Genomic DNA, 15,044 nt, shown 5'->3' on the forward strand with positions numbered 1-15,044 from the left:
AATGTTACTGTTTTTGATTATTGTTCTACCTACCTACACAAAAGCTGTTGAGTTGTTATAAAGTTTTCTTTTCGTTTTTTTGTTTCTTGTTTGAGAGAGTATGTTTGTGATTTTGAAAGCTTAAATCATGAGAGATTTATAGTTCCAACTTCCAGTGAACAAGACCAGGATGAGAATCAAAAACCCCCAAGTGCCCACAGTTCATATAGACAGAGTCAGGTGCTGATGGCAGAGGCAAAAGCAGATGTTGCTAAAGGTAGGGGAAGGGGGGACGGAGCGGCAGGTACTTGTCGGCAACTCTTCTGCATATTTCACAAGCCCTGCAGCTGCAGTATGCCCTTTTACCCTGCTTCCCCCTTCAATTTACCCTGTTTGCTTGCTTCAAAGCTTGTTGCAAAATATTTTTGGTATCCTGCAAAACAAAACAAAAAACGGAAAAAACCACCCAAACAAAAATAGGCAAAAAAAAAATGCTTTTTTGCGGCTCTTATGCAAATGAAATGGAAAACACTTGAGCAAAAAACGAAACTTCTAGTTTTGTGTGATTTTTCAACTGCAAAGTTTTTGATTATGTAAAAATTGCATTAAAGGGAAATAGAAAACAGAGAGAAGGAAGAAGGGAGATGGCTAGCAAAAGGCTTAACAAAGAGGTGACTCAGGTGTGTGTTTAGAATGAAATCAACTGGACAAGCAATTGAAACTGACAAAGCGCCAGACACCACAGACACAACACAGAAGCGAACACAACAGTCAGAGAGACAGACAGATAGACAGACGAAACGGAAGGAAGAAAGAAGGGACCGACGGTCAGAAAGATAGATAGATAGAAGAAGCTAGAGACGAGACTAGACGAGACACAGAGAGTAACTGTCTTTTTGGTTTGAAAAACATTTTCATTTTCCTCCATTTGGTCTGGGCCAGACAAAAGTTGAGTTGAAATAGAGGCAAGTGAATGGCCAGTTGCAGGCTTCTGTAGGGTAGTTGGTAGGGAAGAAAGGTTTTTTGCAATGTCATAAATATTAGAGGGCCTCCGCCGCCAGACACAATGCTGACGACACACACACGCACACAGAAGGCGGCGCACACAATTGCAAAAGATACAAAAGCCCAGATAGACAAACAGATTGTCGCCTGAAGTGTCGTGTCCGAGAATCGGTGGAGAGGTGGCATGGTGTGTGTGTGTGTGTGTGATGGGTGTAGGAAGGAGATGAGAGAGTTGACCAGCCATTACCAACAGCAGCCCCACAACGACGACAACGACTAATGCAAATGAAATGTGTGCCAGTAGCAGAAGCTTTTACAGTGGTTCGATTGAATCGAAGGAAATCAAGTTTACAAAAATTTCAAATCGCTTCATCTTTACTATTAATCTGACATCTAAATCAAAGCACACTTTTATTAATCAACACTCTTGTAAACCAAGTGCATTTATCAACACTACAATTTCTTGCGTCCGCTCATAAATGATTTAATCAACACTGGTTAAGTGGTTGTCACCCATAAATGAAATTCATGGCCAAACACTTTCATTTAATGCGGTCCATAAACAAGTTTTATACAATGTTTAATGGGAGCAAAGCGAACGACAGAGTGAAAGAGAGGGGACTATTTCACAAAGTTGATCAAATGCATTAGATTTAAAATATTTGAAATGTATCTTTTACCACTGTGCCCCTGTGGGCATTCGCTGCTGCTGCTGCTGTGTGGCATATTTAGATTGTTTTCCATTAGGCAAAAGGCTGTGTGGTGTCTATCTATCTATCTTGTTGGCTGCCAGCCCCATCTCCATTTTCATACCCAACGGCCAACAGAGAAATATTACACGCAGTTTTTAACATGACATCACAACATAAAAAAAAAGAAGGAAAATGATGGAGGAAAGAGAAAAAAACAAATTACAAAGTAATGATTTACCTGATCAATCTACATCTAAAGAGATTCGATTTGTTTTTTAAAGCGCTGCCTAAAAATAGGCAACACATATGTATTTGTAAATTCAATGTTCTTATATTTGCTTCATATTTTCATTTCAATTGCAGTGTGTAAACTGAAGACAAAACAAAAGGGAAACAGGTTCTGTTGAGAATTTTTATTTGCGAAAACTGAACATAGAGCAATTTTGAAAAAACATGGCCCATTCCAAGGTTATTTTAAAGATCCTGTTCTCACTCTGTGTGTGGTCCTTTGTGATCATTGGACTGTTTAAAATGCATGGCACAAATCTGGTGCAACAGGAGTACCAGCAAATGCCATTAAATGGACGAATATTGCTGCAAAAGGATATATTACGCTACGCAGAGACGACATCAACGACAACAGATCATTTCGATCCCAGTGAGATATTGGTGGACAATCGAACAGGTAATTCCAAACATCCCAAATTTGAGACAGGAAACTTACTCACTTGAGTTGAATTTCTTCTTGCAGCCATGGACGATGATCAGTTGGTAAGGGATGTAGAATCTCGCATACCTTCCCTACCGATTGCCTATTGGAGTAAGAATAAGAATTTCTTGCAACAAAAATCATCGACTTGTGCGAAATATCCATCGATATTTGAATTGGAATTCAATAACATCTACTGGCAGACATTGCGTACCTCGAATGGCACTTTCCAGCTATTCGGTGCCTACTATGACATTAGAAAGACATCGTTATTGGGTCCCACTGTACGCATTTTGGGCATGATCGACAGGATTGAGCCGCGCGTGAAAACGTATTGCCAGTTTTGGTTCGATGGCCAGAAGGAGCCGTTCATTGTGAAGACATTTGAATACAAATACATTTGGTACAACAAATGGGGCAACTATAAGCAGGGTATATATCAGCCATATCTGATTGCTTGCCAGATACCGAAACCATTCCATGGAGTGGTGCCCAGTTCGGTGTCGATGGTGGAAAAGGAATGCGATACGGCCACAAATAATTTGCGTGTTATCTACAATCGGCCATCGGACGATCAGAAAAAGGGTTTCGCTGTTTGTGTGAAGGGTTTGGATTTCCTTTACGATGATTTGAGTGTGCGACTAATTGAATGGATTGAAATGCTCAATATATTGGGAGCGGATAAGATATACTTTTATAATCTGCAAGTACATCCGAATATTACAAAAGTTCTCAATCATTATGAGCAGGAGGGCAAGGTGCAGGTGATACCACTCACTCTGCCAGGTGGTCAGCCGAATGTGCCCGGTTTCCAGCATTTGTATCTGACCAAGAAGACCAATCATAAGAGACAAAACGAAGTGATACCCTACAATGATTGTCTATATAAAAATCTATATCTATACGATTATATAGCCCTGCTCGATATCGATGAGGTGATAATGCCCAAGGGAAATGCCGAAAACTGGTCCCAACTGATGACGAAAGTTAAGCCCGAATCGTTAAAAATCAAGCCGGATGGCTTCCATAGCTATAATTTCCGTAATGTCTACTTCCTGGACGATCAGCAGCATGAGCATGGCTGGCATAAGGATATACCAAAGTATATGCATATGCTGCAGCATGTGCATCGTGCGAAAAACTATACGAAACCGAATCAGTATGTGAAATGTTTCCATGATCCCGAACGGGTTCTCACCTTGCACAATCATTTTCCACTGAGTTGTTTGGGCGGCGTGTGCAAATCGTATCCGGTGGATACACCCGATGCCCAGCTGCAGCATTATCGTGCCGATTGTGTGAAGACATTGAAGAAGAGCTGCGAAGAGTATCGCGAGAATTCGGTGGAGGATAAGACGATCTGGAAATACAAAGATGAACTAATACGGCGAACGATTAAGGCCCTCGAGACATTGGGTTTCTTTCGGCGCAGTGGTCTAGTGAGTGGCAGTGGGTCAAGTGGTTTGGGGACCACCCATTCAACGGAACGGTGATTCACACTCTTTGGCGGTGGTGGTGTCAGCCATTGGGCGTGGCCCTGGCAGCATCATCAACAGCAGCAGCATCAGTATATGGAGCCATTTGGAGCCGATGGCAATGAAGAATTTTTTGTTTAGTGTATTTCCCACACCCATATCCTTTTAAACCTGCTCCTGCTCCTGCTCCTTCTACTGTTCTTCATGTTCCTCTATCAAGCATTCTCATCTCTCTTCCCATTTGCTTCTGCTCTGTATTATATGACTAATCTACTATCTCCATTTATCGTTAGTTAGTTTATGCCTCTATATGTAATAGACATATATAGCATATATTCCTTGATCGAAAAGTTTATTTTTGTATGTGGCTAGTTGTAAAGATATATCTGAGAAGACAAAGCGAAAAACACTTTTGAAATTGTGCCTTCAAAACTTTAAATTGTAGTGTAAAACTATAGAGTGTCCGCCCACCAATCATCCCTCCTTTTCGTCCCTCCTTCCGAACACTCTTAATCACTACTTAGTCATATAGAGAAACTCAAGTTTTTTATTCACAAAACAAGGACAAACGACAATGTCACACAAGCTCATTTTAAGGACTCAAAGGAAAGCAAAGGAAATGAAACATTATTTTTTGTATTATTTGTGGTTCTTCATCCTAACAAAACCATCACATCTATTTTTCTTCGTTAAATTGTTAATCTAAAAATTATTTTAATCAAAATTTTTGACTTTCATTTTTTTTTTTTTTTTTACGCAATTATTTGAACAGCTCAAGCGAACAGGGTAAATCTGATCAAAAATCAGATATATTACACATATATACTATATATATATATCATCAGGAACAATCAGTTCAAGTCCAACGATGGCCTAGCCGAAGAAATTGATGTAAAGATGTAAAACTTTTTCAATGTTTCACATTAAAAATTCCCACAAAAAAAAAAAAAAAACCGATTCCTTCATTAATTTCGCTTGAGCTGTAGTACTAAGTATAAAAAAACAAAAATAAAAACTAAAACTACATGAGGAAAAGGTAAACTAAGTTCAAGACTGATGATGTTTATTGATAATTAGATTGAAACAAAATGAAGCAAAAAAGCGAAATTATGTGAAAAATTTTCAACTAAAATTTTATTTAAAAAACAAAAAACAAAACAAAAATAAATTTGTATTGTTGTATTAAGTAAAACTAAAAACAAAAAAAAATGTTAAAACAAAAGAAATATCATTAAATGCTAAGCAAATATAATAAATATATATCCATTACGATGGATTTTATAATGTGTAAATAGAAAAATTGTTAAAAAAAAAAAAACTGCAAGAAATAAACAAAAAAAAATAATAATAATACAACGGAGAGAAATGTAAAAGCAAAGTGGATAAGAAAATCATTGATAATGTCATAAACTATATAATATATATATATAAATACCATCATATACACATACACATATATGAATCACACATAAACTATAGGAATATCTGCATACATACTTAAAGAAAGAAAAGACAAAAGCAAAATTAGCTAAGAAAAGAGTTGCTCAATTTTAGTATACGTTACACTTATATATAGATATATAATTTTTTTTCTCTTTTTTTGTTTTATATATGCATACATACATATATATATTAAATAAGATACATACATACATATGTCTGTATCTATATATAAATTTATCAACTATATATTGCCAATCAATTTCGATCCTATAAATTCTAAGTGGTTAAGCCATTTAATTTCATTGTAAATACAAAGTTTTACTAATCTTCAGTTTCTACCCATCACATACATACATACATTATTTTATATACACACACACACACGCACACACACACACACATACAGTTTTTTATATACTTCTATTTTATATACTTTAGTTTTACTTTTCCTTATTTTTTTTTTTAAATTGATTTTCATTAATTGAATTGGCAGTTTTTAGTCAAATTGTTGAAGCAAAGACACGAAATATTATTCTTAAATCATATAAATATATATATATACAAAGATATATATATATATATATATATATATCTATAAATGTATTAATGTTAGTTGATAACAGTGATTTCACTGTTTTTTTTTTCTAGCTAATAACAATTGAATGAATATTGAGAAAAAGTGATTGATGAATAAAATATATATATATATATAAATACAACAAAAACAAATTGAAATATAAAACTGTTTTTTATGTTTTTTCGAGCCGGAAACGGGGTGATAATTACCCTCCCTTTTCCATGCCCTTGCAGAAAGAGTATATTCGTTTTAGTCAGAAGTAAGTATAAATATTTGATTGTAAGCATTTTCGACCATATAAAGTTAAGCATAAGTTTTATTAAGATCTGACCAATACATCATGGGAATGATCGATTGGAAACCATGTTTTAGATCAATACCATTGTCATTTTTTAAACAATGCTTTTTAAATTTATTATTTTCCAATTTAATATACATATTTATATCTATGTCAAATTTCATAAAATTTGGTCGAGTATAGAATACTTATCTTATCAAAATGTTTGGCTTAAACAAAATATTATTTGAAAATTTTAGTTTTTTGTAAATAAAGTTAAACTTGGTTTTTAACAAACGGTTATTACAACCTACAATTCAGACAAATTTGTTTAAATCTGCTGCTATATCACCTGTAAAACTTATCTCTTAAGGTTGTCTGCCATTTTAAGATGAAAATTTTGGTTTTTTGGTTTCTTTTTGGTTCTCTAACTGGTTCTCTTACATTATAAGGAAAATATTTGCTTCAGGCGATTGTTCATGCATTTATGAATATTTAGGGAATATACTTTGGTTTGGTTAAAAACACAAGGATCGTAGATCGGCGGATCTTATAAAATAACACTATCCAAATACTTTAGTCAATTGTTTAAGACTGCTCTCTGTCTTTCTTTTGCTTCAATTTAGCCTAAATCCTTAATACCAATGCCCTGTGCTATACCCATAGACACACACACACAATCCGTTTTCCAGATGAATGATTGCACCTTGCGAATGGCCACAAGGATATGTAAGTATACAAAAATACACACACATTTATATATATATACATATATCTGCCGTCAGTCCAGTGTGGCGGCAAAAAAAAGGAAAAAGGGAAAAGAAAAACGTGAGACACAAAACTTTCAAGAATGTAAACAACAAAGCATTTATTCTTGAGCATAAATGAATCCACTTACGCACAACTTGCTAGGGAATGAAGAAGAATAAAGATGAAGAGGAGAAGGAGTCATGTGGATGGTGATGGTGGCGTTGGTATTGGTGCTGAAACTGGTGCTGGTGTTGGTGTTGATGTTGGTGGAGCATACCTTAAGCCACTGCATAGAAAGTTTTTAGCGCCGCTTTGAAAGAATGAAGAAAGGAAGGAGGGAAGGAAGGAACTAAGGAAGGAAGGAAGCCAACTAACAAAAGTTGCAGGACTATGAAGGTGAGCGGGAAAAGCAAAGAAATTTGTATAAAACGCAACTTAAGTGAGCATTAAACATGCTTCACTGAAGCAGGGTCCTTTTTTTGGTCCACCCATCCCCATTTGCTGTCCCTCTCTCCCTCTCTCTTTCTCCCTATCTCTCTCTATCGTGTGCGTGTCGCCATTTTAGCTCAGTCTTCAGCTCACTCTCAGTCTCTTGGCTAAGTTGGTTAATAAACATTACCAACGCCACAAAAACCATTTACGTGAACTATTAAAATTCCTTAGCATTTAACTTGGCCTCCGCCTGCTTCTGTCTTCTTCCTCTTCCTCTCCAGACTTGTTTCACGATTATGTTTATTTAACTACACACACCGATACACAAACACTCAAACTCACATCCTTATAGAGGGTAAGAAAGGACCTTGATGACGATGAGTCTGTTTATGGTGTCTTCGCTGCTTGCTGCCAAACAGAGTCAGTACCTCAGAATCTCCCTCCTTTCTTAGCTTGAACCCTTTCTTGCCCGTTTATGTGGTTGTGTGTGTGAGTCTATGTTTCTCTGTGTGTGTGTGTGTGTGTGTATGTGTGTCTGTGTGAGGATCCGGTTAGCGGTTGGTTAGTCGTTAAGTGAAATCTCATGGCTCCTAAGTAACTTTTTATTAATACCTAAATATGAGAACAGAAAGGGTTGAGTTAATGATTGCCGTTAGCAACCGTATGCAGAATATATGTATGTAAGTCAGGTATACGTTACATGGAATAATGAATACGAAATACACTGGCTATCCAATTTTTTCAGTTTAAACCGAATGCAGCAAATTAACCCAACTTCAATATCCAATTTCAGTTTAGACAGGCAACAGCCCTTTTATGTATGCTATACTTTCTGTTCTTCTTGAATTTTCCTTTGCTTTAGGCTGCAAACCTACTGAAAAAACAAACCAAATGAAATGAATTCGAAGACCAACATTGATGGGAATAAAATGTCTATAGTTATGCATGAATAAAACAGATTATATAGCCGTGATTTATTGTATTTGGATCATATCAGAGTTGTGGATTACACGAATAATAAATTATTAATAACACAATTTACTGGCAAACAGATTGGGTTCGTAAGCGGTTTGCAAGTGATTGGGATTGGGATCGGGCTTGGGATTGGGCTGGGGCTTGGGACTTGACGGCCACAGGGATGACTAACTAAAAATGCATGCAGGCAAAATGCAAATGCCAGCGAACTAATTAAAATCCTTCTGGTTGGCATTTTACGTGGCAAAATATTTTGCATACAAACAAATATATAAACATACATACATATGTACATATATAAATAAATGCATATGTACATACATATATATAGATATAAGTATTTATAATGCATGTGCATAAATCCAAAAAATTAAGCGCCAGGGCTTAAAAATCCATGCAAAATTCAAATGTGCAATTACTGATGCTAGTTAACAGTGCGAGAGATGAAAAGATGACTGAATTCCGAGGGGGTGTAGAGGGGGTGTTGCAACTATTTTTATGGCGAGGCCAAAAGTGGTTTTATTTATTTATTTATTTTTATTTTTTATTTTTGGCTTATGGGTGTTAAAAACTAAAAACCACATGAACTTTCATGATTGTGGTTAGTCAGTTTTTTGTGCTTGATGTTTCGTCGGGGTCACCATTAATAACAAGTGCATATCATAATTAGAAGAATTACATATTCAACAAAGTAAACTTACTATAGGGCTTTAGCTAAATTAAGCAAACATTTTAGAAACCGCCTGCTTGTAATTAATTGGGGGAAATTCTTTATGCATCTTTATGGTAAACTATTTGAAGCACTTTGTAAGAGATTGTTGTTCTTGGCTTTTACCTTTTGAAGCTTAACTCTCCTTTGTTTTATCTTATTATCTCATCGATATTAACCAGTCCGTGCCTTTTGAGTCGATGTAATTTAACCATATTGAAGATTCATTATAATTTTTGTAGTGTTCTCGTTATGGATAATTTGTTTGGCACACAATCTGTATTCCAACAATTTCATCTACATTTCACTAAGCAAACACACACACACATCACATTTCTAATAACTAGGTCAACCTGAAGGATTTGCATCACTACCTTTTCGCCCCTTTTTACACCCTTCTACAACCATCGCAATGCAATTGCATATGAAACTAAGCCAAAAGAGAAATGTAAAGAAAAAATATCCAAAAATCTAACATCGTTTATGTCAAAGTTTTTATACCCTGGCCATAATAAATTTATAAATGTTTCAAGTCTCAAGACATATACATAAAAAAAAGAGCGGAACCCTTTCCCCCTGCTTGCTCATGTGGAGCAAGGGCGTGATAATAACTTGAGTTCTGTTTGAACCATTTTATTGGAATTCAGAAATATAATGACTTACATTAAAAACTATTAAAATACTCAATTTCTTAAGGTTACTCCAACTGATTGATAGATTTAGATCTATAATTAAAATGGCCCTATGCGAACGATTTTCTAACTTGACCTACAAAAGTAAAGAAAAGAATTAAGTTAGAAGTTTTTTTCTATTATCTTTTAAATTCTGTGAAAATAATATACATATATGGCTATATTGACTCGACTTGTCATGCTGATTAATATATATATATATATATGTATATATAGTTACAGACATCTCACCAGTTTTGCAATACCCTCTATAAGGGTATGAAAAGTGAATCAAAAGCTGGTGTATATGAAGCTGAATTTGAATTTGAATGTTGGACATGGCGTTTGATTTTTGGCCGCCTAATTATGCGTGAGTGTGTGTGTATGTGTGTGTGTGTGTGTCTGTGTGTGAAGTTGGATGCGATTCCCTACAGGAAATGCTAATTACATGCAAGTGTGGATACTCATATGTATATAGGTTTTCTACATTTATACGTTAAACAAAATTTGTGATGTTGAGCCTTTTGAAAAGATATAAATTGCTTTTTACTTTAGTTGAATCCGTAAAATATGTATATATTGACTCTTTGTAAATCACAGTCTAAATAATATCAATAAATTGCTATTGATCCTTTGAATTCTCATCGAGACTAAAGCAAATTGTGTCATGTCATAATTTTGATGTCACGCATGAACTTTGCCATTTGCGTATTTGGTCATGAATGAGGCAATGTGCATGCATGTGGCAGTTGCCCCTCAACCAACTCGATTATCCCCAAGCACCCCCTGGTCTATTTCACAAAGCGGTGCTGGGAAGGTGGCAGGGTGGGTTATCCTGGTGTTACTGGCCGTGGCGGTGGTGGTGATGTTGGTCATCGTTCCAGACAAGTTGCCACTTCGACCCAACGGCCGGACGGCCTAACGAACGGACGCTCATACAATATTATTGCTGGCAATCTAATTAACCGCACAGCGAGTAGAATGTCCCTACTGTACGTACGTACCCTAACCTATTGCATCTTACCTGCCAATTTTGGTTGTTTCACCCTCACCCTCACCCCACCCACAAAGTCAGACCTCATCCACAGACCCTCTTGGTCTCCCGCTCTACACAGAACACACACACAATGGAAAATTATAAGCTTAATTGAGAACGGAATTCATGGCTAATTCAATTCGTAAACATTCGTTGATGGTTTGATGGTGGTTCGAGGGGATTTTCATCGGAACTGACTTTTACTCCATCCCCCCTGGTATTCCTCTCCTCTCTCGTGTTGATGGATTTTTCGGTGAAACATTTTTACAATTTTGCATAAGGCCTTAAAGCCTTAACCACTTTGCCATCGGTGCTGCATATTCCCATTCCGCCTGTCGATTAGTCAATTATAGACAAATGGCCTGGGAGTGTGGTTCCTCTCACTGTGTGTGTCCGCTCGCTGTGGTACACAATGTAAACAAGCCATCAATAGCAAAAGAAAAAACGGAAAAAGAAAAACTCTTTCAGCCAAAGAAAAAGCAAAGAAAAACTCTCTCGGCCTGTTTGAGATAAAAGAATTATGCATAAGCAGCAGCAGCAGCAGCAGCCCCAACACAGAACAAAGGCAAGACCAGAAAAAGCGGCAGAAGGATATGAAGAAACGGCCATGGTTATAGAATGGATGAGACGGGTAGCACAACACAAAGGGGCAAGAGTGTTGGTAGCCCCCTGGGAAGCCAACCAGGATGCACAGAACAAAGGCTGGACCAGCAAAAAAAAAAATAAAAAATAAAAGAGAAAGAACACTAAGGAAACCACATAGAAACACAGAGAAATTGAAAAAGAAATACGAGCATACACACAGGGAGAGGAAGAGAGAGAGAGACAAGACAAAAATGAGATTGGAACCGAGACCGAAACACTCTAAAACGGATTAAACTAATCTTCTTTGGATGCAACACCATAACCAATCATCGAAGTGTTTCATTATCCTGTGAATGTTCTAATCAAACGGCAACTGATATTTCACTTAAAGATTTCTTCAAGGAACATTAATCGCCCATGGTTAAGGATAAACAGGATCACATTAGTTTCTTCTATATACCCAGACGATACTCTACAGTGGATAAATGTTAACAAAAAGCTGTAAAACCACTGAGAGGTGTCTACTTAGCTCACCTGTAACTGCTATGTGGTAGGGGAAGACCACTACAATTGCCTCACTTCTCTATGTCTCTCTCTCTCTCTCTCTCCCTCTTCCCTTCTATCTAACGCCCACCTTTCCCTCTAGGGTAATTCTCCTCAAATAGAAGCTGTCATCCAAGTTTTCTCCTCTCGTTTTATTCTCTTTGGTTTTGCTTTTTAAACACAAAACGGAAATCGGAAAAAATAGAATAGGGAGCCATTTGTTTTTGACTTTGGGATTGGGTGCTTAGTGACGATGGCGACAAGGACGAGGACGCGGACAAGGATGAGAACGATGACCACAATGACGGTGTTAGAAGATAAATAAAAGCAAAGAGTGACAGCATCGAAGAGGAAGAGGAAGAGAGAGAGAGAGGAGAAAACTTTAAATTGTGTCCCTCCGACCACTATTTCTGTGCTCTAAACTGTATAGTTTTTCCCACCAAACTGGTCCCTTGGTCAAATAAATAGAACAACAACTAAAGCCAGCCACTATGATTTCCTCTCTTCGTAGGGATACCCCACACTTACACACATATGTATACATATACACACACACACACATATAAACTGAAATCTAGTTAATTGGGTAAAACGGTTTTCAGCGGAAATTGAAAGCAAAATCAAATGCCATACCAAAACGCTTTTGCATCGGACAATTTCCTAACGAATAACCGAATATGCAATAAATAAATATACACCAAAAAAATTATTTATCGATTTATGGAAATTTGATTCTATTTTGGGTTCTGATTCTGCTTCTGCTGCTGTTGCTGCTGCTGCTGCATTTTATCAATAAACAATAATAAATTAAAATCAACCAAAACAACGAGAATTGAAAACGACATTTTCATAAAATGTTCAAATTGTCTATGGGGTAAAAGCTGATTTTCAACTAAATTTCGACATAGACGTTCCACAATGTTATTACGAGTGGTGGGAAGAGGGTTTAAACAAAAAAAAACTTTCAAAAATTCTATATAACTACATATAAAATATTTCATTCCATGGGCAATGAATAAAAAAAGAAATCCAAAAAAAGTGAAGAAGAAATTTCAAATTTCTTTCAGTTGCCTGAAACGATTACTGAAACGATTTATCCTCTATCCATCTATTCATCATCTCCATTCCTCTAAATTTACATGAATCGCTAAAAAAATACGATTTGCGGGCTTAAGAATATTTGGAAATGTCTTAAAATTTACATTTTATTAAACTTTTTCTTAGTTTTATTAAAGCTTGGCCTAAAATAATTTTGAATAGTTTTCTTAAGGTCTAAAGTAGTTTTGAATATTTTCTCACAGAGAGTGACTGATTTTGGGCTTCGAACACTTAAAAACAAAGACTAAAAGTATTCGAAGGGGTGAAGTTTTATAGTTTTCTGAAATTTCACAACGAATTTCTGAGTCAAACTTGAAGATTTAATATACTTCACAGTTCTGGCATTCAAATTATTGTTAATTAAAAAAAATCAACTTTTACGCGCATTGATTATAAATTAAAAGTCTAAAACTGTAACTTGTTTATACTTATTAATAATATCAAATAAAATTCATAGTTAATAGTAGAAACTATCGTCCATGTTCTGCTCCTTAGAATTATTCTATTGATATTTAAATCTTGGCATACTTTTAGGCAAAAGTGAATTAAATTTTTCAATCATGAATTGTGTGACAGATGAGCTGAAATAATTGAAATATTTGAATAGATTTAACAAATTGTAAAACTTGTCAGCCTGCAAATACTTTATTTCAGTTTATCAAACATTACTTAGGCCAAGCAAAAGTATGTACCTATATTTATTTATGACGATAACATATAAAGCTGATGGTCTCCCTGGCCACAAAGAGATTGGGGTTCACCCTTCTAGTGGCACTTCCATGATTCTATTCACATATGTAGAAGTTGTGAATCAAACAAATTTACGCTCGCTCAACTCAAATGTTTCCTATTGAGCAATCAAAAAAAATATGAGAGGATGGCAAATGAAATGATAATAGAAGTGGGTTAAATATGGCAACACAATGCAATCGATTGCATATTATTGAGTGAAATCAATGCTGAAAATGAATTTGGAATTGATTTGTAAGCTAGTGATATGAATACCAATTATCAATGGATGGTAGAGAGCCATCAAATATTGTGATCGATCTGATTTTAGTTTTGCATCTTTAAGTCAAAAAAGACATAGAGAGATTAAAATTAAGCTCCAGGGGAGGAGGATCCATCTACCTGGACCTGGATCATTGTCTATTGGCCACACCGGTACGGTCTACTCCATATCCATTGCTCTTGTTTATTACTCCCTCTTCTTCTTCTTTGTCGTCTGTGGAGTACGTGAAGGAAATTTTTGCATACTTTTGTGCGACGCGCCAACAATTTGCATTTTCCATTTTCAGACCGCTGCAACGGCGGCAGTCAAATAAAAATGGCTGCAACTCGGCTAAAGGTCAAAAAGATGAGGACACAATGGGGTGGAGAGAGGGGAAGAGGGGATGCATGGGATCCTTGTGTTTTTATTTCGCTTTTTCTTTCTTTTGGGGCTCCTCTCTTCATCGCTTTCTCTTATTTTTTTTTGTTGTATTTCATTTTCGCCGATGATTAATGGGACTTTTGATGTTATTGATATTTTATTTGTTTGCGATGAAGTCATTTAGTTCAGAAGCAAAAGATGGATAAAACCAGGGACCAGGAGCCCGGAACCCGGTATCCAGCAAACGGCGATGCATCTGCATGTGCAGCATCTCCACCCAAATGATTTATGCTGACATCATGGCGGGGCAAGTTTATGTTTGTCCCCACAATCAAAGCCCGTGGATGGAGCAAGTTGTTTCCTTGTTTTTTTTCCCCCCTCATATTTGTTGTATCTGTTACTGGTTGTCGGAAGTTGAGACACGGCGTGCAACACGGGAGTGCAGTCCAGTACCAACCGGATGGTGGATGGCGGATGGTGGCGCCCACAGCAGGAGGTGGGTCAGTCAATTCTTTTGGTTTTTAAAAACAAAGCCATTTGGGACTCACGATGTTGAAACTTGGATTTCCTTTCCAAATTGACGCGCACCGGTCAAATAATTTTGGAATGGCTTTTGGACAAATCTCTCAGACGTGCTCTAGTGAATAATTTGTGCGACTCGACAACCCTGGGACTTGGTAGTAGAAACATTTTATAGTCGGCCATGAGTTATACTT

At 36.5% G+C, this 15,044-nt stretch overlaps 1 protein-coding gene across 1 annotated transcript in view; it reads left to right on the forward strand.

The window, feature by feature from the left end:
- Positions 1 to 4,813, forward strand: part of LOC111518889 — a 75,180-nt gene extending 70,367 nt beyond the window's left edge. The window contains exons 6-7 of the mRNA XM_047011528.1: positions 2,040 to 2,361; positions 2,428 to 4,813. Coding sequence (XP_046867484.1) covers positions 2,130 to 2,361; positions 2,428 to 3,878 — 1,683 coding nt within the window. The 5' untranslated portion in view covers positions 2,040 to 2,129 and the 3' untranslated portion in view covers positions 3,879 to 4,813. The remainder of the gene's footprint in view (positions 1 to 2,039; positions 2,362 to 2,427) is intronic.
- The last annotated feature ends 10,231 nt before the right edge of the window (positions 4,814 to 15,044 follow it).

Source organism: Drosophila willistoni (assembly GCF_018902025.1).
Source record: "Drosophila willistoni isolate 14030-0811.24 chromosome XL unlocalized genomic scaffold, UCI_dwil_1.1 Seg142, whole genome shotgun sequence".
Classification (NCBI taxonomy): Eukaryota; Metazoa; Arthropoda; class Insecta; order Diptera; family Drosophilidae; genus Drosophila; species Drosophila willistoni.